Source organism: Camelina sativa, chromosome 17 (genome assembly GCF_030686135.1).
Source record: "Camelina sativa cultivar CO46 ecotype springtype chromosome 17, ASM3068613v1".
Taxonomy (NCBI): Eukaryota; Viridiplantae; Streptophyta; class Magnoliopsida; order Brassicales; family Brassicaceae; genus Camelina; species Camelina sativa.
The window spans coordinates 1,872,234-1,896,885 of NC_141896.1; the positions used below are offsets into that span (position 1 = coordinate 1,872,234).

The window sequence follows — 24,652 nt, forward strand, 5'->3', positions numbered from 1 at the left end:
ACCAATAATAGCTAGAGTAAAAGTTGATTCTCCAATAGTATACGGACACAAGAAAAGCATGGATACCCCACACCTTCCCCTACGTCTACACTGACCACTTCAGAATTGGCACTCCAAAACAAAAGTTACAATATCACAGAAAAATCAAAGACCAAAGAAAATAAAACCAAGTAATAATTAGCAACGAAAAAAAGAAAGAAAGAAAAAAGAGAGAATATTATTATGAATTATTATTCTTTGCTTGAGCTCAGAAACAGTTCTTCTTCTGCTACTGCTTCTGCTTCTTTTCTTTGTCTTTCTTCTTTATGCTTAAGTGCTCAACCACTCGTTTTACATCTGAAGAATACAGATCTCTGATTAAAGTTTGTTTCTCGTATTTATTCCAAGGTTGCTTCTTCTTTTTTTTTTTTTTTCAATTGCATACTTTGTTTGTTTCCTTTTTGTTCTTACATATACTATCCTTATGAAGAAGTTATACTTTTGGTTAGTCATATGTCTCCCAAGTTTTGGTCCCAAAATCTCAAAGCAATATCCTCTGAATGTTATCTAATAATAGATCTTCTAATTAGTAATTACAAATTCAAGTAAGTTTAATTAAAATAAAAATCCGATACTTATATGGATGCACTTTTGCACTTTTCTTCTTTATCCACCACTCACTCACTGCCATGTTCTGCAGAATCAAAGTCATGCAGTGTCTTTTTTTTATTGTATACAAGTTGGAATATCACCGATATGATTAATTAAGGTGTGTTTTATGTTTAATTATTTGATTCGTGTCAACAATTATTTCTTAATTAATTGACATATCACTCACTGCCATCATCATTTGATTCTCTATTCACTGAATTATTAATTACACTTTTTGCTTTTTTTGTTTGCAAACCATCTTTAAGACGGCTCTCCCTCACACTTCTTTTAATTTCAGTGCCTATATTCACATGTAGGGAGGCACCAGTTTCTAAAATCCAAGGGCCTCATTATACAAATACCTTATTATTTTATAAATATACAGACACAAATGTGTGTACACCAATCTCTCTACAGAATCTATCTCCTGATATCTTGGTTTGCTTGCCTTCTTCTTTCTTGTCTGAACCGTTTTTTTTTTTTTTTTTTGTCTTTTCAATGTGCTAATCTGGATTCTGATTCATGGTGGGCATTGTTTATTTAGCAGGTGTTCCAAATAGATCAAATGGTTCTGTGAGCCGTGGACATTAAAGATGGGATTTTTAATGATGATAAGAGGAGTTTCAATGGCGAAAGCAATCAAAGTTGTATTGTTATGTGTTTCTATCTTGTGGGTAGTTCCAAAGGAATGTGCTTGTAGAAGAAATTACTCAAGAAACTCTTCTTCTTCTTTGCCGCCGACATTATCTCAGAGGCCTAGCTCTGTAAATGTTGGAGCTCTGTTTACTTATGATTCTTTTATCGGAAGAGCGGCTAAACCTGCGATTAAAGCGGCTATGGATGACGTTAATGCTGACCAAACTGTACTTAAGGGTGTCAAGCTTAATATTGTCTTTCAAGACTCAAACTGCAGTGGATTCATTGGCACCATGGGAGGTACATCTTCTTCTTCTTCTCTCTTGATACAGTAGCCAAAGGGAACTGACTTTTTAGCTCATAACTAGTTTGTGAAAATGCTCCGAAGAATGAATGATGATTAATTATGTTTAATCTTGTGGTGTAGCTTTGCAGCTGATGGAAACTAAAGTGGTTGCAGCAATTGGTCCACAATCTTCAGGGATTGCTCACATGATTGCCTATGTAGCTAATGAGCTTCATGTACCTCTCTTGTCATTTGGAGCAACGGATCCAACTCTCTCTTCTCTGCAATATCCTTATTTCCTCCGCACCACGCAGAACGACTACTTCCAAATGCATGCAATCGCAGATTTTGTATCCTATTCCGGATGGAGACAAGTCATTGCGATATTCGTTGATGATGAGTGTGGTAGGAATGGGATATCTGTTCTAGGAGATGTATTAGCCAAGAAACGCTCCAGGATCTCTTACAAGGCTGCAATCACACCTGGTGCAGATTCTACCTTCATCCAAGACTTGTTGCTTTCTGTAAATCTGATGGCATCTCGGGTTTTCGTTGTCCATGTGAATCCTGACTCTGGTTTAGATGTTTTCCGTGTGGCTAAATCTCTTGGAATGATGGGAAGCGGTTATGTTTGGATCGCAACAGACTGGCTTCCTACAGCTATTGATTCCATGCAGCCCGTGGATTCAGACGCAATGGATCTCTTGCAAGGAGTAGTTGCTTTTCGCCATTACACATATGAGAGTAGTGTCAAGAGACAGTTAATGGCGAGATGGAAGAATCTTACACCCAATGATGGCTTCAACTCATATGCCATGTATGCTTATGATTCCGTTTGGTTAGTTGCTCGTGCCCTCGATGTTTTCTTCAGAGAAAACAATAAAATAACTTTCTCCAACGATCCAAATCTACACAAAACAAACGGTAGCGCTATTCAGTTATCAGCACTGAGTGTTTTCAATGAAGGGGAGAAGTTTATGAAGATCATACTTGGAATGAATCATACCGGTGTGACAGGGTTAATCCAGTTTGATTCAGATAGAAACCGGGTTAACCCTGCTTATGAAGTTCTAAACTTAGTAGGTACAGGTCTACGCAGAGTCGGGTACTGGTCAAATCATTCCGGTCTCTCTGTGGTGCCTCCAGAGAAGTTGAACTCTAAGCCTCCAAACACATCTACAGCAAACCAGCATCTTAATGGAATCTTATGGCCAGGCGAAGTAACTAAGCCTCCTCGTGGTTGGGTGTTTCCTAACAATGGGAAACCTCTCAGAATTGGGGTTCCTAACCGTGTGAGCTATACAGATTACGTCTCTAAGGATAAGAACCCACCTGACGTTAGAGGCTTCTGCATTGATGTCTTTGAAGCCGCGATCGCATTGCTTCCGTATCCTGTTCCACGTAATTATATACTATATGGAGATGGAAAAAGGAACCCTTCTTACGATAATCTCGTCAATGAAGTTGTTGCAGATGTGAGTAGCTACATTGCTCAATCAAGCTCACAACTTTCAGAAGATGCTAACCTGTTTTTTTTTTTTTGTTCTCTTCAGAAATACGATGTAGCTGTAGGAGATATCACGATCGTTACAAACAGAACAAGATATGTAGATTTCACACAACCATTTATAGAATCAGGGCTTGTGGTGGTGGCTCCAGTTAAGGAAGCCAAGTCTAGTCCTTGGTCATTCCTGAAACCATTCACTATAGAGATGTGGGCTGTCACTGGAGCCTTTTTTCTCTTTGTGGGAGCCATGGTTTGGATTCTCGAACATCGCTTCAACGAAGAATTCCGTGGCCCTCCTAGGCGTCAACTCATCACCATCTTCTGGTTAGTTTAGTTTCCCACTTCTTGACACCGAGCTTGAATTTACATTTAGACCTCATTTTCCTTCTCTTCATTGTTACAGGTTTAGCTTCTCAACGATGTTCTTCTCTCATCGTAAGTAGGCTGTAACTCAAGTAACCTGGTAGACTTCACACCAGAGCTTACAGGATGTTGGAGAGAAGTAATTTGTATTACTTTTTCCTTTTGATCTTTCAGGGGAGAACACGGTCAGTTCACTGGGGAGGCTGGTGCTAATCATATGGTTGTTTGTGGTTTTGATTATCAACTCAAGCTACACGGCCAGTCTCACTTCAATCCTAACTGTTCGACAGCTGACATCTCGGATTGAAGGAATAGATAGCTTGGTAACGAGCAATGAACCAATTGGAGTTCAAGACGGTACCTTTGCTCGGAACTATCTGGTCAACGAGCTTAACATAGCTCCCTCGAGGATTGTTCCACTGAAAGACGAAGTACAATACCTTTCTGCTCTTCAACGTGGTCCCAAAAATGGGGGTGTGGCAGCCATTGTAGATGAGCTTCCTTACATCGAAGTTCTTTTGACAAACAGCAACTGCAAGTTCCGTACAGTAGGACAAGAATTCACACGCACAGGCTGGGGTTTTGTATGTAAAATCACTTTAGAGCAACTTGTGTATATTATTCTACAGCTTTACTCACACAAGAATGCAATAATCCGTTGTTGCAGGCATTTCAGAGAGACTCCCCTTTAGCTGTAGACATGTCAACAGCTATCTTGCAACTGTCTGAAGAAGGCGAGCTCGAGAAAATCCACAGGAAATGGCTTAACTACAAGCATGAATGCTCAATGCAGATCTCAAACAGTGAGGACTCTCAGCTATCGCTCAAGAGTTTCTGGGGACTCTTCCTTATATGTGGCATCACTTGCTTCATGGCACTCACTGTCTTCTTCTGGAGGGTTTTCTGGCAGTACCAGAGGTTACTACCAGAAAATGCGGATGAGGAAAGGGCAGGCGAAGTGTCTGAGCCATCATCTCGATCAGGGAGAGGTTTACGTGCACCGAGTTTCAAGGAATTGATCAAAGTTGTGGATAAGAAGGAAGCAGAGATCAAGGAGATGCTTAAGCATAAGAGTAACAAGAAACTCAAAGCCACACAAAGTGCAGCTGGGAGTTCACAATCAGAACGCGAAATTCCTCAAATAGATAAGAGTTCAACAATTTGATTAAATGACTATTAACATACTTAGGTAAATAAACTTATCAGAAGATTTTGTAATAGGAAAGCTTCAAGGAAACCACAAAACCAAAGATAAATTGTAAATCCTCTTTTCTGATACTACATACGAAATCATCTTCTTTTCTCATCATAGTTCAGATTTCAGAGATAAGCAGAGATAAGCTAGCAAGTGAGCAGAACTATCAATAGATAAAATGAAATGGAACTCCAAGTATCAATGTTATTGGCATTATGACAAAATAAGATGTTCTTGATACATATTGAAGGGAAACTTCAAAATCACAGTCATGACGCTTACATGCTCAGCTAAATAGTTGGAAGGAAAAAAAAAAGGGGAGTGAATATCACTTTACTCAAGTTTAACTTCTCTCTTTGGAGGTTCCAAGTCCAGGTATGTGAACGGCTCGGTTGGTTCCTCTCTGAAAAAACAAGACGAATGGTTCAGGCTCCACATTTACTATGAATAACAAACCGAGAAAGATCAAGGCAGCACGACAAGAAAGCAGAAAAGAAGGTTTATCTTTTATGAATCAGGGCAGTGTAAAAAAATGCAACAAAAAGCAACGATTCTGCAGCTAAGTACTATCAACCAAAGTTGATGGTAAAGTCTGAACTTGCACATACCCTGGCTTAGAGCGCATGCATCTGTAAAAGAGTTTAAAAGGTCCTGGAACCGTCTTAAACGGGTTTCCCTCAAAAATCGCCTGCAAAAGTTACTAATGCTATAAACATCAATAAGGTCAAAGAGGAGTTTATTTTACAAACATTTGCAATAATCATGGATCAAGCCAAGCAATTTTAGTTCTTCAATTGCAGTAAAACTGTGTATATTACAACAACAAATTCAATAGTTGATACAAGCTTCAACAAACACAATTTGAAGATAGATTCATAAAAGGCAATTGATTAGAGAGTAATCATCCTTCATTACCATATTCCATTAACCATCCATCAGTAACAGAACTTTTTAAAAACCCTAAATTGATTTCACTGAATCTCTCTACTCATCAACCCCAAAACAAATATAGCATAAGAGAGATCCAGAGGTTTATCAGAAGAAAAAAAAAAGATCGAATTTTTAAAACCGACACGAAACTAGGAAGGAAATAGTGAGAACCTGAACGACGTCCTCGACACGATCGTTGCAGCGGTGAGCTTTAGGCTCACGGTGACCTTCCGGTAAACCCCATGGACTCTCTCTCCTCGGCACGGGTCTCGTCTCGCTCATCTTTCTCTTGCTGCTTGAAGAAATCTCAAAGCTCAAACACAGTTGAAAACTTGAAATCAAATCTTTACCTGAACCACTTAATTGAACCGAAATATTCTTCCCGGTTTATTAGTTCGGTTAGGTAAACCAATAATTTTGGTCTTCTCCTTCTAGATTTTGAAAGCAGAGTAATCAAATCAATCAGAGAAGGAAGAAGAAAAAGATGGGAGCTTTAGGGAAGCTAATCGACGTAGCTCTCTTCGTATACTTCGCTTCAATGGCGATAATTGCGCCGCTCATCGACGGCCAAACGTCGCTACCTAAAGGAATCTACCCGGCGATTCTCACCGATCTGAAAAGCAAGTACATTGCTGATTTCGGAGACTACTTGCTCATGGAGAAGCCGCATTTTCTAGTTGGACTTGTGTGGTATGAGCTTCTGTTCTTATGGCCGCTCTCTATTGCTAACGTCTACGCCATTCTCGCTGGAAAGTCGTGGTTTGGTACCACCTGCTTGTTGTATGGAGCTTCCCTCGTTACTTCCATGGTACACACTGGTTTCAATTTTCTTGATTTTTTGGGTTTTAGGTTAGTATATAGATCTGAGGGGAAGCTGATCATGTAAAAATCATAACTTTGTTCTTTAATATTGAGGATCTGCAAACATCATTCAAGCTGTTGAACCATGTAGATTAGATCAGGAGTAGTAAACTCAAAGTTAAAGTTCTCAACTTTTCTTACCGTTATATATGTCACTGTGTATGTGTGTAATGGTGGAATTGGCTTTGTGAAAGTTCTGAACTTTTCTTGATATTCTTAATCTGACTCTATATATAGCTTATTGGCGTTTCTTGGTGGATATATCTTGATGCACATAGGGTTTTGGCTATAGTCTGCTCTTATGTCTTGTTGTGTTGTTGTGGACTCTACGGTTTAAGAATTGGCAATATTCTGTTTTGACTATGAATATGTGTGTATTTGTATCTACTTCTAATCTTTTCTTTCATTTTCATGTGAATCTTTAGGCTGCAATCCTAGGAGAGATGATAGGTTCAGGGAAAGCATCTGAAAGATTGCTAATGATGTATGTGCCTTTCATGGGTTTTGGGATTCTGGCTGTTCTTCGAGGTTTAGTCTGTCGATCCACCAAAAGCACCGGATCTGTTGGCAAGAGATCCACTATCATGACAAGAAAAAAGATGGCCTGAGACAAAAGCAGTTAGTTTACTCACTATCCTTTTTTTCATGTGAAAATGTTATTGCTTTCCTAGTTCTGTGGAATTTTTGTTTGTTGGATCAACAACGATGAAATGTTTCTTTGGTTTTAATTCAAATTCATTCTTTGCTCTTCTACATCACTGGACTAGGTCTTCTGTTGGTAGATTTTGGTCCTCTTTGAGTCTTGATTGAATTGGTTCGGTTTAACCGAAAGGTAAACTACTTTGCAATGACCCTTTTAAGAGAAACTCAATGTCTGGTATGTGAGCTTTCCCATAGACGAACTCACATAAGCCTTACGAAGCAAAGACAAAAGAAAGTGAAAAAACCAATACTTGTATAAGATATTTATACAAAAACTCCAAAAGAAATGACAAACTCCAAGTTCTTGATGTGGTTCCATCTAACCACAACAAGGAAGAAAAACAGTAGCTGTAACACAAAAAGGAATCCAAAAACACTTTCTAACCTACTTTTTCTTTCTAATTCAGTATATTGCAGGGGAAGTCAATTCCCGAACCTCGTAAAACCATTTGCATTCTAACTTTTCAAGTAAAAAACAGTTTTTCACTGCTTAGTTTCATCAAATAAGCAGAACAAAACTTCATACTACTAACACTCAGTCTCAATGGTGTATCTTGTGAGGTTCGATCTTGACTCCTCCGCTTCTTTCAAACCGAAATCTCTCCTTTTTTTTCTTCTTCATTTTCCATTTTTTTACTTTCCTGCAGAAAGAAAGAAAGAAAGAAGATAAGTATGATCACAGAAAGGCGTATTAGCGAGACGAATATGTTTGCTGAAAGTACCTAATGGGTTGGTTTCAAGCAGTCTCACAAGACATGGAAGCTTTGATTCTCTCAATAGTGCAAGCTATTAGATTGTTAACAGTTGCAACAGAGCCAAGAGATAGCTTAGCTGTAGGAACCGAGTCAACCAGAATCTGAAAAGCCACGGTCAAGAGCGACCCTCCATCTCCTCCACCATTGGCATTACCATCAGGAAGAATAGCAAAACCCGATGGAAGCAGAGCCACATAGTCCGGATCACCTCCATTAAGCACTATATTCATTGCTACAATATCGACTGGAGCATAGATCACAAAGGAAGCTGTAGGGTCAGTGCAGCTCTCTTGTAGAATCAGCATATTGCTCTGGCTAGAGTTTGCACTCTGTGACATAAGTAATAGATTAAGTTATTAGCTAAGATCAGATGATCATAACAAGAGTTCGAAACACGGTTTAACTCACATTTACCCGAAGAAGAGAAACACAGTTTCCGGTATCCCTCCCGTTAGCAATATGTGCCATTTCTTGCACAACTCCTCCATTGGACAGAATATCCCACTGCATATCTCACAAAAGCAACATTACTCTCTGTCCAAATCAGAACTAAAGAGCGTAATAACTAAAAGAATTACCTCATTTCTTGAATTCTCATCTCTGAGGAAATCAAAGACTCTCTTTGGAGGAACAGGGATCCAAAAGGAAGTGGCTGCACTAAGAACAATACCCGGAGGCCTTCCTGGATCATCCACACTCTTCCTAGTCATCACTCTAACATCTTCAGCTCCTGTACCGGACAATGTAGTCCACGTGTGAGCTGTTGAAGCACTCACTCCTGCACAAAAGCTTATAACCATCCGCTCCGCCAATTTCAGCATACTCCTCCTCCCTTCTTGGTTTGTTATCACTGCAATTTTCATCAATATAAAATTGTGATTCTGATTTTGATTCTAAGCCTGATTATGAGAAAGTAGTTATGAAACAAAACATTATGCTTACCGCCAACTTCTCCAGAGGAAATATTTGTAGCCATGACGCTAGCTAACCGCTCGCATTGACGATCAAGAATCGCAACCCAGCGTTTAGCACCAAAGGCATGACCAGTACTAACCATGTGTTTGTATAAGCTATGGACTCCTCTGTCATCAACTTCCACATGCTCCACCCAAGTCACCTGTTACATTAAATTTTGTATTTTTTGAAAATTTGTAGCTTATAGATAATATAACCTAATGTTTTATTACATACCTTGGAATATCCATTTGGCATTTCTTGAATCAAACATCCAGAAGCTCGCCGCCTACATCTAGCCGGGGGATTTGGTTGGAGACTATCCAAGGAGATATCGACAACCGCCCACGAACCATCTCCTTGTTGTTTACAGTAACGTGCGAAATAGGTTTCGCGGGTCGGGACTAATGGAGATGGAACTTGAAACTCTGCTGTCATCTGCAAAACAGAGTGGTTAGTTACTTCAGTTCCAAGCTTAATGTTTACAGAAAGAAAGAATAAAACACTTACCACTTGAAGAGCTCCATTAAAGTTTCCTGCAACTCCAGTCGATAAAACCGCTAATGTCATAGCTCTAGAAACCATCCCCGCGAAAATGGTTGACCATTGATTCTGCAACACCATATCACTATGTTGTCAAAAACTCTTCAGTAGAGAAGATTACTTTTAAATATATGCAAAGTGAAAATGTTAATCACCACATCCATGAGAATCTCAACGATGTTAACATGATTCATGATCACAACAGCGGTTTCTCGCGAAGCTTCGGATCTAAAACCAGCAGGTCTAGGTCCGATCCCTCTAGGAAACGTCCGAGCATACTCTTCATCGTCAAAAACCAAACTCTTCCACAATGAATCGTCCACTTGAGCCATCCTCATGAGCTCTTCCATTGCAGCCACAGCTAAGTCTATGATGACAGGTTTATCAGCTTCGGTTGGTGTAGTGATGGACTTGAGGAGATCGGTTGGATTGTTTCCATAAGCTTCTCCTCCAAAATTTCCCATGCCGAGTTCTAGAGGACGTGGAGGAAGAGGAGGAGGAGACATAAGAGGATAGTTTGAGACTGGCTTGCCTACGTATTTGGCTGCAATCGCGGATATACGGTCGATCTACACAGACAAAAACAAGAACCATGTTACTCCTTACGTTTCTCTCAAGTTATGTTTTATAATTTTCTACTTGTTTCACAAATATAAATTGTTTAACTTCGTTAATTTACTTTGACCAATTCAAATAAATAGAAATAAGTTAAATAATTGTGTTTTTTCTATTCTTTTAATACGAACAAAGGTGTTTTTAATGATCAAATAGAAAATTTTGTATATGACTTTAATTTTAGAATTATTAAAATACTATAGTATTAAATAGAATGAATTGATATATGGAAAGCGATGTAATAATATAGTGATAGATTAATGATTTTATCTATTTTAATTGAAGTGTTGAAAAATAAAAAATCAAAACATGCGACTAAATATTATGATCAAACATTATAAGATTGTGAAGTTAATTATATAGTTACCTCTTCTCTTAGTCGAGCATTTTCCAGACGTAGTTGGTGTTCGTCGAAAGACATTTCTCCGATAGCCGTCGGACCACCACAATTAGGACACGAAGCATTTGCAAGAGCCTCTCGATATTTAATGTTGTCGCTTCGCAGCTTATCGTTCTCCGTCCGAAGATGCGAGTTCTCATGCCGCTCGTGATGATTCTGCATGAAATAAAACTTAATTATAGATCCGTCATCTCTGTAGTTCTTTTTCTTTTATACAAGTTATTAGAAACCCAAGTTTGTAGTTTGGGTAAAGTGAAGTAACAAAGGATTTTGCTAAAAAAGTGGGAAAGTATATTTATACACACACGTTATTATACAGTATGCGTTTCACCGTATTTTAAGCATATGTGTCTAAAACGTTTCAGTCTATAGATTATGGCTCTAACTTAGCTAATAAATCAAATTTGTTTCAACCAAACAATGTCAATATTTCTATGGCCTGATCCACCAAAAACACATAGCTCTGCCAAACAACAGCCTTTTAATTGAGAAATAAGTCAATCGTACTATTAACTAGATCTAAAAATCTAACCAAAGTCAATGAATTAATTCTAATTGAAATACCATCCACCAAAAACTGTCACGAGTGTGATTGAGATCTGATGCATAGGTCTAAGTATAAACATAAGCCCTTTAATATGAATGGATAATAATTTAAACAAAGTATATAGTATATGTGTTCATATATAATATAAAAGTATATATACCTTCATTTGCGTACGTTTGTTTTGAAACCAGAATTTGACCTGTAGAGGTTCCAAACCCAATTCACGGCTCAGTTGTTTCCTTTGCTTGTCGTCTGGATGAGGACACTCTTTGAAAAATCTATTTAACAACCGAAACAAAAAAAAAATTGTCACAAAAAAAATATTTTTAAAAATGAAGAAAAAATTGAAGCGAGTGAGTAATTTAAGATATGCATACGCTTCCATCTCCTGGATCTGAAGTTGGGTATGTCGATGATATCGTTTCTTCTGGTTCGGATGAAGAGGATCTTGATCGTTTCCTGATCCACCCTCTTGATTCTCACTTCCGGATTTAGTATTGGCACTGTCGAATTCATCGTCCCTAAGAAACCCTTCATTGTTGTTGTCTTCATGGTTGTAGTTGTGATTATTGCTATCTGCGTTGTTCATAGCCGCAAGCAACATATTTGGTTCGAACATCTTTTCTTATACTGGAGAGTACTGAAAGCAAACCCTAGAAGCAGAAGAAAAGAAACAAAAAAAAAAGAGTATCAAAAATTTAGGGTTTTGTTCTTGGGTACCGAGAGAGTACTCAAGAAAAATAGAAATTTTCTCCAAGGGTGAAAAAATTATGGCAATACTTAATCCACGTCAACAACTTTCTACTTTTTATAATATTATGAACAAAAACAACTTTTCTTTTTATCTTTCTTCTTGAAGATCTTACAAAAAGAATCGATATAAAGCTAATAGGAAAGACGAAGAATTGGAGATGATGATTGTAGGAAACAAATTAAGGACCCACTAATTAAAAGCAAGAAAAATAGAGTCTTTGCAAAAATATAAAACATCACAATCATGAATTAATAAGTTATTAAATAAGCAACCCAAAATAATGAATTTCGCATACTCGGAATTATTCAAATCTCCCAAAAAAAAAATCCTTTTTAAAAAAAACAACAGACTACAGTACAATGAAATCTTTGAAATTGATTCAAAAAGCATATGTAGTGTAGATGAAAATCACTTGATGTCTCAAAAGAACTTACAATTTCTACAACCTATAATAACTTTGATGGATGATGATTTAAATTAACTTTTCCAAGTATTGATCAGTTTTGATTTAGATGAGAGAGGAAAGACAAGACGAAAAGAGAAACGTTGGACTCATTTGTGCAAAGCAAATAAAATAGGCAAAAAGTAGGTACAAATAAATTCCCAACTCTATCCTGTTTATGAAAAAGAACAATATTTTCGAGAAAACAGAACAAAACGTAATTATAATATATTATAATCATTAGCAATATATATGTATGTATATAATAAATCCTCCAAGAAAAAAGTGTAATGAAAAAGAAAAAAAAAACTGAAATGAAAAAAATGTTATTATCTCAGTGCACGGTGAGACGGACACACATACAGTTAATATACAACTTACAACCAACGTGACATAAGGCCTGCGATATGTATTAAATTTTTCCAGCTATCTTTTTTTAGTATAGCATCATCGTAGCTAAACGTTTTTTTTTATTTCACACATTACCATAGTAAATGTATAAAAGTATATCACGTGTTTATATAATACACAAACGTATAGAGAACTGAAAAAGGATGATATACGAATTAAGAGAATACAAACCTTTAATCTTCCTCTTTATTTTTTAAAATTTTTTGTTGTTGTCAGTCAATCTCTATTGTTGTCTCGAGGGTTTCGTTTCTGCCTATAAGATAAAACAGTTATTAGAAAGTCAGAAACAGATAAAAGAGGAATGAAAAGAAAAATTAGAAGCAAGTAATGAACTAATATTAAAAATTTATGATCACTAACTGAAAATTCAACACAGAGATTATAAAATCATTATGAAAGTGAGAGTTTTATGAAGAAGCTAAGAAATTTTTAAGTTTAATGATCCAATTAATACATTAAAAAAAAAACAAATTGAATTAATATGATAGAATAAAATATATAACACCAGGGAATGATGAGGTTTTAGAGATGAGACATACACTGAGAGGACGAAACAGTACAGCTGAAACACTATAGGGAGAGAGAAGGGTGGGAGCGGTGTCTGGTCTGAGATTTGTATCTGATCGGAAAACCGCTGATGGTTATGTGCAGCGGTTTGTTGGCGAGCCAAGAAGTTTGAAAGGTAGGTGGTGCAAATCTTGGAGGAAGAGAGAGAGAGAGATAGAGGAAAGATGGGAGAGATGAGAGAGTAATGGCAGAGAGAATTGAGAGGGTGCAATGGAATTAAATGGTGAGAGAGGGACACTTTATTATCAATCCTACACGCTTATAGAGAGAAAATATGTATATGTTACAAAATTTTGATCATATATGGAGAGAAACTGATATATAAGTTTTGTTTATTATATTGTACTATAGTTTTGCATTACGGCTAACCAATGATTTCATCACTTATGATATATATAGTTCTTTTAAAACAAAAAAGTCATTAACATTATTTATAACTTTTTATGAAATAAATCCAATTTAATATATGACTTAACAAAACTAACCAAATTTCATTATTTTCTCAAATATCCACAAATTAATATAATTCTCCATTTACAGAAAATTTTAGAAAATAATGCACATATTACATGGTAACAATCTATGTTTTAGAAGTAATTTTTATTAATTTTAATACTTAAGATTATTTTTCTGAGATATATGGCATATTTTATTTAATACATATATATTTTCTAATGAAGTATAAACCTTTATTGGAACAAGATATTGGAAGGAAACAAAAATCCATGTCCTCATAGCATTTCCTTAAATAATATACAAAATTTATATTGTTTTATTAATTAGTTTGATAGAAATTTATTTATGTTTATATATTTGTTTTATTTAAAAGAGGCAAATCTAAAAAATTGGCACATTTCATTTTTTTTTGTTTACCAAAAATAACATAACTTTAAAAAGTTGCAAAAAGTAACAAAGACTCCACTTTTTTCACAATAGGACTTCAAATTTACATACCTTTAAATATATATACGTTTAATTATTTTGTGGCCCAGGCATTTATATCTATAACGTGCAATTAAGCTGTTTTAAATACAGATCACCCATTTAAAAAGTGATCATTTGTAAAAGTCGTTCATTCATACGTACTTTATCACGCTAATATATAGTAGAAATTATACTGCGATTTACCTAAGATTAATTTGAAATATATAAGTATATTTTAGAAAACATTAACCTTTTTATTTTCTGAGTTTATCTAAATAATATGTAGATATATGTACATCAGTACATATACATATTTGTACGTATGTGATAGGGTGGCGAATAGTTTCGTCGCATTAAATGTTTACACAGAGGCTGCATGGCTTTAGGCCATTTACTGCTCTCATGCCTCTCTTGCACTTAACCTCCTCTCTTCCTTAGTAGTTAGTACTCTCTACTATGAAAACTAGTAATTCAACGCCTAACATTTGAGTTTTCTAAATGAAAAAAAAAATTATTAAAAAAAAAACAAGTGATTTTTTCAAAGTTGTAATTTCACTATTTCATAGGGGATGAATCGTATACAACCAAAGTTAAAATGTATTTTTCCGCTGCCAATATGATCAAATCTGAGATTCAATATAAAAAAGTTTTGTTGAAAAAAGGATGATTTTGTAAGAAAAATCTACAATGGTGAGCATTTTGGTTTTCCGGCCTCCTAAATGGGCCGTATGAGTTATACAAAACTTTGGCCTCTCATATGTTTTAAGTAGAGTGGCAAGACAGAATCGTATATACCGAGAAGTGGGACGAGTTCGTTGAAGAATATATGTATATATATTTTTTTTTGGGTAACATCGTTGAAGAGGAATATATGTATTAGTCTTTAAGGTCGTTACTACTGTTCCACCAAAAGCTGGCAGTAGTTTGTAATACCCAATTACTAAATTTAGCAACTTGGATGGGTTTGCTATGAGAATGCAAGAACGTGGATTCCACATACAATAACATTTTAATATATATTTGTCTTTTAACTTGGAGAGCTATGGACCAATAGAACAATTCTCTTAACTACATGTTGTCCAAAGTCAATAGCTTTTCAAAGAGAAAAAGAGGATTTGAAGCTTTCGTGATCGTTGCATGATTTTGAGTTTATCTAGTTTTAAAGAAATTTTTATATTCAACTACCAACAGAGATATCAAAAAGATAGTGGAGACCCAGCAATGTCCTCCTCGACCACCTCTGTTCTTCAAACCTAATTAAGAAACAGAGGATTATATTACTGCAAATGGGTTTATCTAAATGCCATTTGACATTTCTCCATGGACATTTTCAATGCCTCTGAATGATCTATAAAAGGCCTGAGATTGTCTCCCTTCATCTTCATCTCCAAGCCTTCTCTGACCTTTCTTGGCTAACACTCAATAGAGCTAACAAGCCAAAGAAAAGAAAGAGGGAGGCAGTAATGGCGATTAAGAACCTTGTTGCTCTTTTGGTTCTTCTCAGCGTTCTTGGAGTTTCAGTCGCTCATAAGGGTCGTCTTGACCTTAACTACTACAAACACAGGTGTCCCGACGCAGAAGCCATCGTCCGTCGTGTCACAATTCAATATGTCTCTCGCAAGCCAAGTCTTGCTGCCGCTCTTCTAAGGATGCATTTTCATGATTGTTTCGTCAGAGTAAGTTTGCTATTTTTGAGACTATAATAAATATATATATGAAAAAGACGCTAACTCCTTTGATGCTTCGTCTAGGGATGTGATGGTTCCATCCTTTTGAAATCTCCAAACAATGATGCGGAAAGAAACGCTGTCCCCAACCTGTCCCTGAGAGGTTATGAAGTGGTCGATGCCGCTAAGTCAGCGCTCGAGAAGAAGTGTCCCGGTGTGGTTTCTTGCACTGATGTTCTTTCCTTAGTCGCCAGAGACGCCGTCGTAGTTGTACGTAACATTTCACAATGGACTAAATCTTCTCATTAATTCCCAAGTCAATGAAAAATAGAGTACTAAAAGTTCTTTTTTTTTTTTTTTTTTTTTTTGCTTTTTTAACAGATCAACGGACCATGGTGGCCTGTTCCATTGGGTAGGAGGGATGGTCGCATCTCAAGACTCGCTGATGCTAATAGTCTACCATCACCTTTCGCCGGAATAGCTGCACTGAAGCAAAACTTCTTCAACAAGGGCCTAAACACTAAAGACCTTGTCGTCCTTTCAGGTATATATATTTCTAAAACCACCTTTTAAGTGCAAGCTATAAAGTTATCAACTTGATGTCACCAAGCAGAATAATAATAATAACAACGGTTTCTTGATCAGGGGGTCACACCATTGGAATCTCTAACTGCGGTCTCATCAACAGCCGTATCTACAACTTCACCGGCAGAGGCGATTTTGACCCAGCGATGAACCCAAGCTACGTCAGGCAATTGAAGAAAAGGTGCAAGCCTACTGATTTCAGGAGCTCAGTGGAGATGGACCCGGGCAGTGTGAAGAAGTTTGACTCTCACTACTTCAACATTGTGGCTCAAAAGAAGGGTCTTTTCACATCTGACTCAACACTTCTCGATGACCCAGAGACCAAAAGCTACGTCGAGACACAGGTTTCTACTGGTGGGTCTTCATTCGCCAAAGACTTCTCGGACTCAATGCTCAAACTCGGTTTCGTCGAGATCCTCACCGGAAATCAGGGTGAGATCAGGAGGAGATGCGCCTTCCCTAACTAAGTTTTGTCGATCAAAACGAAACTGATGTATTTCTTTGAATGATTTGATTCCAACAGTTTTTTTTAACATTATTTCTTTCTATTTGTATGTTTTTTCTTTTTCCTCCAAGTCTGACTGTTTCAGACAGACAGAGTATTCCAGTTCCGTTTGTATGATCTGTTTTGAAGTCTAATAAAAGTTAAAGACTATTTCTTTGGCACTGAATCCATAACTTACTTGGTCTTCTTCATCACTCGTCCACTTATATAATTCCTCTGTTAGGTTTCTCGACAAAGCAGAACATTGACGAGTAAAAGTTAGACGCACTCAAGCTACGAAAACCCTAAAATCTCTAATTCGGATTCCACCAAATTGAAAGAATCCAAAAAAAATAGCTATTTTAATTACAGTAGATCCTTGATCACAACTTCCGTGCCCTAGAAGAAGGACAACCCACTAAACCACTTAGCGGATCTGCTCGACAACTAACGGGTAATTTTAACAGATGAAACAAACGCAAGTTACACAAATAAATTAATTTGATTGTTATCCAGTAAGAAATATATATGACCGTTTTTTTCTTTTTCTTTGTTGTCAACAAAGAAATATATATGACCGTTATAACGGTAATAATTGTTTCTTTTCTTACCGTTTTGATCAATTTTTATTTTTTTTTTGTTTGACTTTGAGTGATTTCCTTATTTTCAAAAAGGAAAATTTCCTCTTTTTTTTTGTTGGGAACCTTTCTTTATGAATATGATCTTTCATCTCTTCTTCTTTCTTGAGAAATCATAATTCTTTTTCATCTAAAACCATAAAACAAAAAAAAACAAACAAAATTCATGGCACATGACGAATGAGTTCCCGTTTGGGTCAGACTCGGTTTGACACCCCCAATGTTGATGATGCTGAGAGGATCTGATTTGATGGCAAGTTCACTGATCCCGTCATACATGTGCAGAGAGAACCTCCAACTATGTCGATCGAGACGAGTCACCCCACCTTTGAATTTTCTAGGTTCTGTTATAACATGTTTTCATATGATATAAATTTTTGTTTGGTTTCGGTCTGGACTATTAGTGGACATCCATGGGTAAACCCACAATCGAGAGAAATTTACTATGGACTCTAATACCATATTAGTAAACATGGGGTCCAACTCAAAACCAATTGGCCATGAGTGGAGAGACCCATGTACTATATATATTGTCCCACAAATCTCTATCTCTCGATGTGGGATATGTTAATATGGACCGAATTAACCAAGTCAAATACTACTCAATTCGAAACTCAAAGTGAATCAAACTTTTTTCCATTACAAACATAGTGACCTTAAAGAATACAAGTTAGTTTACTCGATCGGTTACAAATTATTCATGGAAGAAACAGAACACAACAGCAAAACTCAAACAAGAGACTTTCCATAATAAGCAGAAAGCGTTTAGACTCACTCAACCGTCGATCGATCGGGATTAGTTAACGAAAGCACACTTCCTCCTGATCTCACCCTGTCTCCCGGTAAGAATTTCGACAAAACCAAGTTTGAACATCGAGTCGGAGAAATCTCTGTTGAAAGAAATCCCATTAGTTAAGGCCTGAATCTGAACGTAATGTCTGGTTTCAAAGTCATCGAGAAGCGTAGAGTCAGATGTGAAGAGCCCTTTCCTCTGAGCCACGACGTTGTAGTAGTGAGAGTCAAATCTCTTGACACTGCCTGGGTCCATATCCACTGTGGATCTGAAATCAGTGGGCTTGCACCTTTTCTTCAATGACCTGACGTAGCTTGGGTTCATCGCCGGGTCAAAATCGCCTCTACCTGTGAAGTTGTAGATACGTGCGTTGACGAGAGCGCAAGTAGAGATTCCTATGGTGTGAGCCCCTATTCAACAGAAACCATTTTTTCATTCAGCTTTGAAACTTTCAAGTTCATAGTAGCTTTTAAGATTGCACATAAGGTTTTAGGAGAATCATACCCGAGAGAACGACTAGGTCTTTAGCGTTAAGACCCTTGTCGGCAAAGTTCTGCTTCAACGTGGCTATGTTGGCGAAAGGAGATGGTAAATTGACCTCGGAAATTCTCGAGATGCGTCCATCCCTGCGGCCCAATGGAACCGGCCACCATGGTCCCCTGATCTGTTTAAAGGCATACAACAATAAGAAGTTATATAGATAGAATCATAGAAGTACTTTTGAGTTTTTAGAATGAAAAAATCAGTCCAGTGCGAAAAATGTTACCACTAAGACGGCATCTCTGGCGACCAAGGCAAGAACATCAGCGCAAGAAACAACACCTGGACACTTCCTCTCGAGCGCTGCCTTGGCAGCATCAACCACTTCATAGCCTCTCAGGGACAGGTTGGGAACAGCGTTTCTTTCCGCATCATTGTTTGGAGATTTCAGAAGAATGGAACCATCACATCCCTACATGAATCGTAACAAAGAGTTAGGACTAGTTTAATAATGTATCTATTGTTACAGTCTCGAAGAAGTGAAGCAAGCTTACTCTGACGAAACAGTCATGAAAATACATCCTTAGAAGCGCAGCGGCGAGGCTTGGTTTGCGAGAAACATATTGTTGTGTGACACGTCGGACAATGCGTTCTGTGTCAGGACACCTGTACCGGTAGTAGTTGAGGTTAAGACTATACCAAGGAATGGCAACAGAATTTCCAAGGACGCTAAGAAGAACCACAAGGGCGAGAAGGGTTTTGGTCATCATAACTATCTCTCTCCTTTCTTAGCTCGTTTGCTTTGTTGAGTGTTAGCCAAGAAAGGTGAGAACGAGGTTGGCGATGAAGGTGAAAGGAGGAAATCTCAGTCCTTTTATAGATTATTCAGTCCAGAGACGTTGAAAATGTCCATAGAGAAATGTCAAATGAGATTAAAGAAACCCATTTTGCAGTAGTACTCCTCTGTTTCTTAATTAGGTTTAAAAAACAGAGGACATTGCAGGGCCTCCACGATCTTTCTGATTTCTTGGAGTTGGTTTAATATTAAAACTCCTTTGAGATAGCTATTGACTATGAGAAGCTTGTTTGCACAACCTGTAATCGACTAGGGAAAGAAAGCTCTGTTTTTATTTGTTGTACAAAAAAAAAAAAAAAAGAGAGTAGTATTTTACTCCAAAGTCCAAACAACTGTCTTATTTTTTATTTTTATTTTTATTAATGTTTTACCAAATCCGAGGTATTCATTATCATCAACTCTAGTACAGTACTATAAAACAATTTGTTGGGTCATGTGTGGAACACACGTCCGTCTTTTTGGTCTGCCGTCTGCATTATTTTTTTTCTTATGTTCCATGAATTTCTCTGTCTACATCATTTGTGTCTTGATCCTCTTTAGAGCTAATAGTTAGGTGAATATAGAATAGCGAACGTGAAATGCAAACATTATACACATTAACGCTAAGTGCAAACGCAAAAGATAGATGCAAATTTTAGTTTTCTCAACCAAACTGAAAACATGAAATACGAATATATATATACATCAAATGCAAAGGAACATGAAAGACATATATATACTATAGATTTTATCTTCTTCTGCACGTTTTCTTCTTCTAGTTACACACTTAAATGGTTCAAACGGCAACTTATAAAACAACATTACGAATTTCTGTTTTGAAAGATCCAACTTGCTAATTAAAATCTTAAGTAATTTCCTTGGGCAAACTTGAATATGTTCTTTAACGTCGTGTGTGAATCACACGTTATGGAAGAGCTAGCGCATTATTACTTATCGCTACATAAAATGACGAACTCGTCCAAAAAAACCTTTAAAAGAATCGTATAAAAGTTGTAGTAATAATGTATGTACGTGTAGGCACTACTAAGCAGGACCGGGCCCAACCCGAACAAAAGTCCTCAAGTTCGAGCATGATTGGGCCGGTTCGATTTGTCCTATAATAACAATAATTACAGTGGAAGTCCTTTTTTTTTCAGTGTTTTTCTGAAACAATTTTTTTAAGTTCAAGTCTTTAGCATAAATATCAAAATTAACTCAGTCACAAAAGAAAAGTCCGAATTTTTTAAAATCTAGCGAAGGATAGATAATTAAACTTCACATGTGTTTCTTTTTGTAAAATTTACATGTGTCAGTTTATCATAAGATGTCAACGTTCGACCGACTTCAAAAAGATATATTGGCGTGGTAATCTGACGTACGAAACGCCACTCTTTGAGCAGTTGAAATTTTTATTTTATGCCTTCGTCGGTCTATTTATAATTCAATTATATAGAGCAGTTGTGTGAAAATTCTTTTTTGTTCTCCACTTCTCCTTATATAATACAAACTTTTCAAATTTCGCATGCCACAAACAAAGATTAGGCTCAAGATATAAGAAACAACAGTTTACGACAAAAAACAAAATTCTAAATAAAACTATCCGTTGTAATACTTTTATACTAATAGATAGATCATATGTGTTCTACGCGTTGGGATTCTTTTGTGTCGACGGTCATGAATCGTGATTATAGTATCAATTCTTTCCTTTTTCTGTAAACAATTTTTTTTTAGTCAATGATCAAATTGGATTGTATATATTTTCTTTTATGGATTCAGCATGGATAACAAAAACTGTTATTTGTTCATAATGGATTGATGATAAACTCTATACAGTCAAATATTTTTTTTCTCGCCAAGACAGTTAGTTATCCATTTTTTGGTGAATGATATGCAATATTTTGAAAAATGTTATAACGATAATATTAACACAAATTAATAATATGGTCTAGGGCGTCTAGCCACTTCATATATGTTACAAAACTAATTTTGTTATTAACATATGATATCACATAGCATATGTAATCGCTAATCGGTATCGCTACCAAATCCCTTAACTAATCTTATATTCGTACTTCTATACCTTATGAACTACAAAAGTATTAGACAACGATAATAATCTTGGAATACTTTCTTGCCCGTTAGTACCTGTTCGTTTGCGGTTCTACTGGTTGTATTATTAGGGATTAGGTCGGGTCCTGTAATTTTAGAATAAAGAATGATCAGTGATATATCACAAAAGTACAAAAGTACTAGTTGTTCTGTACTGGAAACTTGCTTTATACCTCGAGGCGATTGCTCAACTACAACTATAATTATGTCGCTTCATCCAAAATTATAGAATAATCAAGATTTCACGAATTCTAGTACTCGTGACAAAAGAAACCAATTAGTCATATTCTGATCAATAATCTAAAATTAAAGGTCATATAATCTCAGTTATGTATAGTTTTTGCTTTTGTTGTCGATTATGACATCATAACGCTCAATATACACAATTAGTTTTTTTTTTTTTTCGGTCAAAACAATATACACAATTAGTTAAGTCTAGCTTTCTAGTATTATACTCACTGTTAGCTAGACTTTTTGTTGTTGGTGATTAACTGATTATGACATCATAACGCTCAATTTCGCTACAATCAAATTAAGTTTACTAGATGTTCTATGTTACCAACTTACCATAGCTTGATTTAAGGACCAAAACATTCACCCTCTTTTAACATTATATCTAATATACTTTATTATCACAGTTGACAAAATAAATACGTATTTTATCATTAATAATATAGTTAGAGGATTTGAAATTTGGGTTTTTATTAGAACATAGTTATTAAAAAATATATTATTTTATAGAATAATTAAAATATACGAAAAAAGACCTCCCTTTTTTCCCCAAGATTGGCGAGAGTATTTGGTCATATGCCCAAATCTTCAGTAACTTAAAAAACAAAATCACATTGGCTACCTTCTCGTTTATAAAAAAATTCCATAAAAGATCTAACATTCAAGGTTTCAAGCAATGGGAGAAAAAAATATAAGTGGAAAGACGTAAACTTTAATCATTAAGAATAAGAAAATCTGCCAACTTTATATCTCACTGAATATCAATTATTCATGACATTAGTAAGAGTACTACAAAACCAATTTTGTAATTACTAATGTAATTTTTAAACTTTGGTAATTCCGAGCGGCGCAGATTGTGAGTCAGAGAAATATCAAAAAAAAAAAAAAAATTACACTCATAAGAGAGCACATGTTGGTTAGCTTAAATGGACCCACGCCTACACAACCAAACCTGCAAAACCTTCTATATAAAGCTTCTTTTGACGTCTCCAATACATCCATCACACACAACACAACAACACAGTGAACATAATCCTCCCAAAAAGACACAAATTTAAAGATGAACTGCTTGAGAGCTATTACTCTCTCACTCTCTCTCTTTCTTGTGGGAATGGTTGGACCGATCCAAGCTCAATTGCAGATGAACTTCTATGCCAATACTTGTCCTAACGCTGAAAAGATTGTTCAAGATTTTGTTTCAAACCACATTTCTAATGCTCCTTCTCTTGCTGCTGCTCTCATTAGGATGCATTTCCATGACTGTTTTGTCCGAGTAAACTCTTATTTTCTCTCATTCTTTTTTTCTCTTGATATATTGTGTAACATTCTGAATAGCTAATTGATGGAGATATACACATGTAATTATTGTAGGGATGTGACGGATCAGTGCTTATAAACTCGACGTCAGGAAACGCAGAGAGAGACGCAACTCCTAACCTAACGGTTCGAGGATTTGGCTTCATCGAGGCAATCAAAACTGTGCTTGAAGCTCAATGCCCTGGAATTGTCTCTTGCGCTGATATCATCGCTCTAGCATCTCGTGAGGCTATCGTTTTCACGGTAAGCATCATATTCACATAAGGTGATCACAAATAACAAATCGTAGTATGCTCATCATATATTTGACCTTTGGTATGTTGTAGGGAGGACCTAATTGGAGTGTACCGACCGGACGAAGAGATGGGAGGATATCAAATTCATCGGAGGCATTAGCTAACATTCCTCCTCCGACCAGTAATTTCACCAATCTTCAAACACTCTTTGCTAACCAAGGACTTGATCTTAAGGACCTTGTCTTACTCTCCGGTAAATTCTTCAACCCGTACCACACAATATTGCTAAGAATTAAATTAATTATGGAGTGTTAAAAGAAAATATGTGTAAACTAAATCAAAAACATGATTTTCTCTTGTGTAGTCTGCGTATGCATTTACAATCTACAAAGAAAAATAATTAAAAAATAACTTTTACATGTATTATGTATTAACCAAAGAAATAAAATGATTTTCAACTAAAGATATTTTTTTTATATAAAGAACTATACAGTATTTAATACTGTTACAACGCTAGTAAAACAATTTAACCTATGGTTCCAACTTCCAAGATTGTTAAAAAAAATTATCGTATAATAACAGGGGCTCACACTATTGGTGTATCTCACTGCTCGTCTTTCTCAAACCGTCTATACAACTTTACGGGTCGTGGAGACCAAGATCCAGCCTTAGACAGCGAATATGCAGCCAATCTCAAGTCTAGGAAATGTCTTAGCCTCAACGATAACAAGACAATCGTTGAGATGGATCCAGGGAGCCGCAAAACATTTGATCTAAGTTATTACCAGCTCGTTCTCAAGCGTAGAGGTCTGTTTCAGTCAGACTCTGCTCTCACCACTAACCCCACGACACTCTCAAACATAAACCGGATCTTGACGGGTTCAGTGGAAAGTTTCTTCTCTGAGTTTGCGAAGTCGATGGAGAAAATGGGTCGGATCAATGTCAAGACGGGATCAGCCGGAGTGGTTAGGAGGCAATGTTCGGTTGCAAATAGTTGAGGGGGTGAAAATGTAAAAGATTTGGGAGTTTGGGTGTAGTTGTAACTTGTGAGAATAATAAGGATGATGATTGTGATGTGACCTTTTGGGATTTTTGTGTGTTTGGATTTTTGTTATAGACTTCGTCAATAAATATATTAGTGTTTTTACGTATTTGGTTTGTCTTGTACGAATCATGACATTTGAGTTGGTTTCTGTACTTTGTTGATAGAGTTATCTGCAAAACGAGAGGATCCCAAAAATTCAAGAAATTACGT

At 36.4% G+C, this 24,652-nt stretch overlaps 7 protein-coding genes across 21 annotated transcripts; 4 read left to right on the top strand and 3 right to left on the bottom strand.

The window, feature by feature from the left end:
• Positions 1-110: 110 nt before the first annotated feature.
• On the top strand, positions 111-4,731 carry LOC104754664 (glutamate receptor 3.4). 12 transcript variants are annotated; one of them, XM_087497048.1, is made up of 9 exons: positions 147-387; positions 680-748; positions 948-1,068; positions 1,178-1,566; positions 1,694-3,027; positions 3,106-3,383; positions 3,463-3,494; positions 3,597-4,006; positions 4,090-4,731. In XM_087497048.1, the coding sequence occupies exons 4-9, from the start codon at positions 1,224-1,226 to the stop codon at positions 4,585-4,587; spliced, it is 2,895 nt and encodes a 964-aa protein (XP_087353174.1). In that variant the 5' UTR covers positions 147-387; positions 680-748; positions 948-1,068; positions 1,178-1,223; the 3' UTR covers positions 4,588-4,731. The 12 variants fall into 12 exon arrangements, with proteins under 12 accessions (XP_019094973.2, XP_087353178.1, XP_087353171.1 ...); XM_087497051.1 differs by having other exon boundaries at positions 194-387; positions 1,175-1,566; XM_087497046.1 differs by having other exon boundaries at positions 250-387; positions 929-1,068.
• An 82-nt stretch (positions 4,732-4,813) lies between these two features.
• On the bottom strand, positions 4,814-5,853 carry LOC109130198 (uncharacterized). The gene is made up of 3 exons (XM_019239429.2): positions 5,719-5,853; positions 5,226-5,305; positions 4,814-5,020 (listed from the first exon to the last, which is right to left on the bottom strand). Exons 1-3 carry the CDS (start codon positions 5,827-5,829, stop codon positions 4,951-4,953), a joined length of 261 nt encoding a protein of 86 aa, XP_019094974.1. The 5' UTR covers positions 5,830-5,853; the 3' UTR covers positions 4,814-4,950.
• A 93-nt stretch (positions 5,854-5,946) lies between these two features.
• LOC104754666 (uncharacterized) lies at positions 5,947-7,161 on the top strand. The gene is made up of 2 exons (XM_010476901.3): positions 5,947-6,355; positions 6,834-7,161. The coding sequence occupies exons 1-2, from the start codon at positions 6,032-6,034 to the stop codon at positions 7,014-7,016; spliced, it is 507 nt and encodes a 168-aa protein (XP_010475203.2). The 5' UTR covers positions 5,947-6,031; the 3' UTR covers positions 7,017-7,161.
• A 185-nt stretch (positions 7,162-7,346) lies between these two features.
• On the bottom strand, positions 7,347-13,533 carry LOC104754667 (homeobox-leucine zipper protein HDG2). 4 transcript variants are annotated; one of them, XM_010476902.3, is made up of 13 exons: positions 13,071-13,533; positions 12,703-12,784; positions 11,302-11,577; positions 11,085-11,202; positions 10,345-10,533; positions 9,518-9,931; positions 9,330-9,431; positions 9,057-9,257; positions 8,808-8,982; positions 8,444-8,715; positions 8,274-8,369; positions 7,833-8,194; positions 7,347-7,751 (listed from the first exon to the last, which is right to left on the bottom strand). In XM_010476902.3, exons 3-12 carry the CDS (start codon positions 11,541-11,543, stop codon positions 7,847-7,849), a joined length of 2,157 nt encoding a protein of 718 aa, XP_010475204.1. In that variant the 5' UTR covers positions 11,544-11,577; positions 12,703-12,784; positions 13,071-13,533; the 3' UTR covers positions 7,347-7,751; positions 7,833-7,846. The 4 variants fall into 4 exon arrangements, with proteins under 4 accessions (XP_010475204.1, XP_010475208.1, XP_087353183.1 ...); XM_010476906.3 differs by having other exon boundaries at positions 8,280-8,369; positions 13,071-13,471; XM_087497057.1 differs by having other exon boundaries at positions 8,280-8,369; positions 12,703-12,780; positions 13,071-13,464.
• A 1,865-nt stretch (positions 13,534-15,398) lies between these two features.
• On the top strand, positions 15,399-16,945 carry LOC104759078 (peroxidase 1-like). Its single transcript, XM_087494171.1, has 4 exons — positions 15,399-15,698; positions 15,774-15,959; positions 16,071-16,233; positions 16,335-16,945. Exons 1-4 carry the CDS (start codon positions 15,486-15,488, stop codon positions 16,739-16,741), a joined length of 969 nt encoding a protein of 322 aa, XP_087350297.1. The 5' UTR covers positions 15,399-15,485; the 3' UTR covers positions 16,742-16,945.
• A 1,071-nt stretch (positions 16,946-18,016) lies between these two features.
• On the bottom strand, positions 18,017-19,889 carry LOC104754668 (peroxidase 1-like). Its single transcript, XM_019239432.2, has 4 exons — positions 19,224-19,889; positions 18,956-19,141; positions 18,694-18,853; positions 18,017-18,599 (listed from the first exon to the last, which is right to left on the bottom strand). Exons 1-4 carry the CDS (start codon positions 19,437-19,439, stop codon positions 18,193-18,195), a joined length of 969 nt encoding a protein of 322 aa, XP_019094977.2. The 5' UTR covers positions 19,440-19,889; the 3' UTR covers positions 18,017-18,192.
• Positions 19,890-22,620: 2,731 nt separating this feature from the next.
• On the top strand, positions 22,621-24,548 carry LOC104754669 (peroxidase 3). Its single transcript, XM_010476907.3, has 4 exons — positions 22,621-23,117; positions 23,216-23,404; positions 23,488-23,650; positions 23,980-24,548. The coding sequence occupies exons 1-4, from the start codon at positions 22,905-22,907 to the stop codon at positions 24,393-24,395; spliced, it is 981 nt and encodes a 326-aa protein (XP_010475209.2). The 5' UTR covers positions 22,621-22,904; the 3' UTR covers positions 24,396-24,548.
• The last annotated feature ends 104 nt before the right edge of the window (positions 24,549-24,652 follow it).

Excerpts from the sequence above, each read along its gene's own strand:
- LOC104754668 (XM_019239432.2), bottom strand. The coding sequence starts at position 19,439 with ATGATGACCAAAACCCTTCTCGCCCTTGTGGTTCTTCTTAGCGTCCTT. Across the intron at positions 19,142-19,223 it reads TTCATGACTGTTTCGTCAGA|GGATGTGATGGTTCCATTCT; the intron begins GTAAGCTTGCTT and ends CGATTCATGTAG. Across the intron at positions 18,854-18,955 it reads CCAGAGATGCCGTCTTAGTG|ATCAGGGGACCATGGTGGCC; the intron begins GTAACATTTTTC and ends GCCTTTAAACAG.
- LOC104754667 (XM_010476902.3), bottom strand. The coding sequence starts at position 11,543 with ATGTTCGAACCAAATATGTTGCTTGCGGCTATGAACAACGCAGATAGC. Across the intron at positions 9,432-9,517 it reads TTGAGATTCTCATGGATGTG|AATCAATGGTCAACCATTTT; the intron begins GTGATTAACATT and ends ATGGTGTTGCAG. Across the intron at positions 8,370-8,443 it reads ATGAGAATTCAAGAAATGAG|TGGGATATTCTGTCCAATGG; the intron begins GTAATTCTTTTA and ends TGAGATATGCAG.
- LOC104754664 (XM_019239428.2), top strand. The coding sequence starts at position 1,224 with ATGGGATTTTTAATGATGATAAGAGGAGTTTCAATGGCGAAAGCAATC. Across the intron at positions 3,028-3,105 it reads TCAATGAAGTTGTTGCAGAT|AAATACGATGTAGCTGTAGG; the intron begins GTGAGTAGCTAC and ends TGTTCTCTTCAG. Across the intron at positions 3,384-3,462 it reads CAACTCATCACCATCTTCTG|GTTTAGCTTCTCAACGATGT; the intron begins GTTAGTTTAGTT and ends TCATTGTTACAG.
- LOC104759078 (XM_087494171.1), top strand. The coding sequence starts at position 15,486 with ATGGCGATTAAGAACCTTGTTGCTCTTTTGGTTCTTCTCAGCGTTCTT. Across the intron at positions 15,699-15,773 it reads TTCATGATTGTTTCGTCAGA|GGATGTGATGGTTCCATCCT; the intron begins GTAAGTTTGCTA and ends TGCTTCGTCTAG. Across the intron at positions 16,234-16,334 it reads AGACCTTGTCGTCCTTTCAG|GGGGTCACACCATTGGAATC; the intron begins GTATATATATTT and ends TTTCTTGATCAG.
- LOC104754666 (XM_010476901.3), top strand. The coding sequence starts at position 6,032 with ATGGGAGCTTTAGGGAAGCTAATCGACGTAGCTCTCTTCGTATACTTC. Across the intron at positions 6,356-6,833 it reads CTTCCCTCGTTACTTCCATG|GCTGCAATCCTAGGAGAGAT; the intron begins GTACACACTGGT and ends GTGAATCTTTAG.
- LOC109130198 (XM_019239429.2), bottom strand. The coding sequence starts at position 5,829 with ATGAGCGAGACGAGACCCGTGCCGAGGAGAGAGAGTCCATGGGGTTTA. Across the intron at positions 5,306-5,718 it reads GTGTCGAGGACGTCGTTCAG|GCGATTTTTGAGGGAAACCC; the intron begins GTTCTCACTATT and ends TAACTTTTGCAG. Across the intron at positions 5,021-5,225 it reads TGCATGCGCTCTAAGCCAGG|AGAGGAACCAACCGAGCCGT; the intron begins GTATGTGCAAGT and ends TTGTTTTTTCAG.
- LOC104754669 (XM_010476907.3), top strand. The coding sequence starts at position 22,905 with ATGAACTGCTTGAGAGCTATTACTCTCTCACTCTCTCTCTTTCTTGTG. Across the intron at positions 23,118-23,215 it reads TCCATGACTGTTTTGTCCGA|GGATGTGACGGATCAGTGCT; the intron begins GTAAACTCTTAT and ends TAATTATTGTAG. Across the intron at positions 23,651-23,979 it reads GGACCTTGTCTTACTCTCCG|GGGCTCACACTATTGGTGTA; the intron begins GTAAATTCTTCA and ends GTATAATAACAG.